This window comes from Manihot esculenta, chromosome 8, assembly GCF_001659605.2.
Source record: "Manihot esculenta cultivar AM560-2 chromosome 8, M.esculenta_v8, whole genome shotgun sequence".
In the NCBI taxonomy this organism is placed as follows: domain Eukaryota; kingdom Viridiplantae; phylum Streptophyta; class Magnoliopsida; order Malpighiales; family Euphorbiaceae; genus Manihot; species Manihot esculenta.
The window spans coordinates 34,214,097-34,218,299 of record NC_035168.2 but is presented as its reverse complement, the minus strand read 5'-3'; the positions used below and the strand labels follow the sequence as shown (position 1 = coordinate 34,218,299).

General features: G+C 34.7%; 1 protein-coding gene across 1 annotated transcript; it reads left to right on the top strand.

Moving 5' to 3' along the window:
- Positions 1–248: 248 nt before the first annotated feature.
- Positions 249–1,477, top strand: LOC110621671. The gene is made up of 2 exons (XM_021765947.2): positions 249–310; positions 777–1,477. The coding sequence occupies exon 2, from the start codon at positions 793–795 to the stop codon at positions 1,447–1,449; it is 657 nt and encodes a 218-aa protein (XP_021621639.1). The 5' UTR covers positions 249–310; positions 777–792; the 3' UTR covers positions 1,450–1,477.
- The last annotated feature ends 2,726 nt before the right edge of the window (positions 1,478–4,203 follow it).

Sequence of the window (4,203 nt, the reverse complement as noted above, 5' to 3'; positions counted from 1 at the left end):
AAATCAACTACCTATTATGGAGTTTTTTTCAAATCATGCGACAACGAAAAAAAAAATTGAAATTCATGTTTGTCTAAGAAATATTTTTGAATTCAGAACCTTTTAAATTTTTATTGAATAGTATATGGTTGAACTGTGCAGTTCGATAGTGAACTGTTAAAGTATATTTGACATTTTAAATATCGAACATATTAATTTTATATAAAAATAATAGATGATATATGATATTTAAAGTGTCAAATATGAGAGCCTTTAGATGAGGCGATGTTTGTTCCTGAAGCCATGAGAGTATGTGATTTGTTTGTTGAAGGTGAGCTGCGTTGGGATGTAGGGAAGCTAATGAATATTTTTAGTGTTGCTGATATGAGAGCTATTCTTACTATTTCATTGCCTCTATTCCCAAAACCGGATAAATTAATTTGGCACTTGCATAAGAAGGGTGTGTACTCAGTTGAATCTGCCTATTTTTGTGCCTTAGAATTGTCGGGTAGGACTGGTGTGCTGGGTTATAATGATGGGTGGAATCGTCTTTGGTCTCTTGATGTTCCTCCCAAAGTTCGGGATTTTCTTTGGCGTACTTGTCGTGGAGTGCTTCCTACTCGGGATATTCTTTTGAGGCGTGGGATACATGTACCTGCTGCATGTCTTTTTTGTGATCATGATGAATCTATTTCACATGTTTTTTTGCATTGTCCAATGGCTGTTGAGTTATGGAGACTTGCTGGTTTTTCTATATTCATGGATTTCTTTATTCATATTTATAATACTTTTGGCAGAGAAAGGACTGCACGTATGGCTATACATGCATGGAAGTTATGGCATGCCAGGAATGAAAGATTGTGGGTCAATAAAGTTTTGTCACCCAGTGAGGTTCATCATGCTGCTAGTTCCTATTTTAATGATTATGTGGCTTCACTTGTGTCTCGACCAAGGACGTTATCCCACCCATCTGTTCCTCGTGTGCTCCCATTGGTTGAGGCTACCACTCTTGAAGTTGATTGGATTGCATTCATTGATTGTGCAGTCTTTGCTAGTGCTGATTTGTTCGGTTTTGCAGCAGTATTTGAGGACTTGGAAGGCTTCTTTTCCATTGCAATTTCGGGTTTCTATGAGGGGGGTGGGCAACCTGTTATTGCTGAAACTTTGACCTTGCGTCAATGTTTATCTTATACTAGAGATTGTTTTCTTCAGGCGGGTTGTATTTTTACAGATAACCAATCCTTAGCCTTGGCTATTCGCTCTCCTCTGGATGACTTTTCAGAGTTTGGATTAGTTGTTTCTGATTGCAAAGATATTATGCGGTCTCAGGGTAACATTCAGGTTTGTTGGGTACGGCGTTCAGAAAATAGAGCCGCCCATTTATTAGCTAGAAAGTCTATTCATCATGGTAGATTCAAGATTTGGATTGACATTCCTGATTGTCTCTTGGATTATTATTCTACAAGATAAATAAAGTCTTTCTTGATTTAAAAAAAAAATATATGGCTATTTATATATATTTCTACATGCAACGTATTATTTATAAAATAAAAATAAAAATAATTTTTTAAAGTATATAAAAAATAATTATTAGTTAAAATTATTATTAAAAATAGATAAATTTATGGTTTTAAATTTATTTTTATTTTTAAATAAATATATAAATTATTATAATAGAATTATATATTTTATATTAATTATTTTATTAATTGTGAGTTAAAAAATTCAGAATTTCAATGACAGTAAAAATATATTGAAATTTCAAAATATCATATTTGTGAGAATTTTAAAATGTAGATCGGTGAAAAATATAAAAAAAATTATATAACTTTTAGCATTTTGGGAACACTCAGGAAGATTAGTCAATGAATATTTTAAAATTTTTTTAAATATCTATTTTTTTTTCTATTTATATACATCTAATTAAAAAAATAATTTTAATTATTAATTATTTTTAAAAAACTTTCTAGCTGATATTTTATATAAATTTTTTATAATTAATAATAATTTTAATTATTAATTATTTTTGTATATTTTTTAAAAAATTACTTTTATTTTTTATAAATAATACTAAAAAAATTTCAGAATTACCAACGGAAAAATCCGTTGGTAATCTTGTAAAAATCCGTTGGTAATTCATTTATCAACGGATTACGATCCATTATTAAAAAGCTCGTTAGTCTGTTAATAATACAAATGGAATTTCTGTTATTATTACGTATGGATTTTAAATTCATTACTAAATTAAAAGAAAAATAATTTATTAACAAATGTAAATCTATTAGTAAATCTATTAGTAAATTACCAACAGTGTTAGTAAATCTATTAAAAATTTAAATAATTTTAAAATAATTATTATTTCAACTAAATAATAAATTTTATTATTAATATTATTTTTTATTAATTTAATAAGATTTAAAATTATATTATTATTGTTATTAAATTTTTAATTTATGTCCAATATTTATTAGAAATATATAGAAAATAGAAATAAGAGAAAAGTAAAGGAGAGAAAATGATAAAAAAAAAGAGAAAAAAATGATAGAAAAATAAAAATTATAAAAAAGAATGAAGAATGAGAGTAGAGTAAAAAGATGATTAGAAAAATGAAGAAAAAAAAAAGAGGAAATGATTAGAGAAAAAAATAAATGAGGAGAAAATAATAGAAAAAATATAGATAGAAAGAAAATGATAGAAGAAAATAATATGAATGGTGATTATAGAGAAAATGAAGAATAAGAGAAGAAATGGAAGAAAATAATGGAAAAGAAAATGGAAAAAGTGCAAGGAAACTTATGGAGGAAAATAAAGAAAATAATAGAAGAGAGAAGAGAATGAAATAAAAAAAAAAAAGGATAAGAGATTGATGACCACTAGATTTCTCCACCCCAGTCAGGGGCCAAGCCCTCGACCGCGGCCCATCGCTCAGAAGCCCACACATCCTCTGTACCAACAGGTCAGGCCCTTTTGAGCCTTGATACCGGGCCCCTCCGAATTTCTCAATCGGGTCGGCCTCGCCTTCACTGCACCTCGGGCCGATCTACTTTGGGCCCAGCTTTGCTCCTATCTTCCGGCCCAGTCCAGAACCAGGAGGAAGACTCATTCATCTGCCTTATGGACCCCTCTATACATGCACAGGAAGAATCAAAGATCGTTACGCATGGATCAGAGATTTGATTCCCTCGTACGTCCATATCAACGTAGCAGGGACAGGTGGACCAATGATATACGTTCTATTAGCACGTCACTAGCAGACAAAAGGAAACATATAAAAGGAGAAATACTCTCCTCTAGGTCTAAGTTTTCTAGTTTTACAGGACCCATTGTAAAACCCCATTTTCTGGATCTCAGATCATCAATTGGCGCCGTCTGTGGGAAACGAAGGAGATCTTTTCATCACCAGAGTTCCACTCTTAACAAAACCCACTGAGATCCACGATGGCTAATCACAATGAAAGCAACCTTAACATCCCAAATGACCTGAGCTCTGCCCAAGAGGGGCAGCAGTTCTCCTTTTCTAGCCCTACAACACTAAACAACCAAACACCCATTCCTCTCAATCCCTCGCCAAGCTTGGCAGGGAATGCTCCCACCGCTACCTTATCCAATCAGGACCTTCAAACCATGGCCCTCCAACTGCAGAACACCGCCCACTGGTTGGGGCAGATAATGCAACAAAGGGACCTCAACACCCTGATAAATACACCAGTGGTAGAAGAACCCCAAACCAATGAGCCCCAACCTGCCCTTGACCGTCTTCAAACCAGCAGCCGTGGTACCGGAGAAAGAGGGAGAAGAGCCGGGGAAGAAGAAGAGCCGGAGGCCCGAGTCCATGGAAGGAGGGTGAGGGAGATGATAGAGAATGATGAGGCTGACAATTATTCCGCCGGGACAACCAAGTGGACGAGAAGTGAAGCAGAGGAGGAGGAATACCACCTAGAGAAGAAACCCAGGCTGGAAGATGAGGATGTAGACCAAAAGCTGCAGAAGTTGAGAGAGCAGCTCTTGGCCGAGCTGGGAAAGAAGGATCAGAGCCAGACCTTCCTGCCCACTTCTTCACCTTTCTCGAAGCAGGTACAGCAGGAGACTGTTCCAAAGAAGTTTACGATGCCATCAATGACGGCTTATGACGGAGTCGGAAACCCACAAGAGCATGTCCTCAACTACAAGACTTTCATGGAGCTGCAGACTCTGTCAGATGCCTTGATGTGCAAAGCATTCCCA

Coding starts and splice junctions, on each gene's coding strand:
- LOC110621671 (XM_021765947.2), top strand. CDS start 793: ATGGCTATACATGCATGGAAGTTATGGCATGCCAGGAATGAAAGATTG.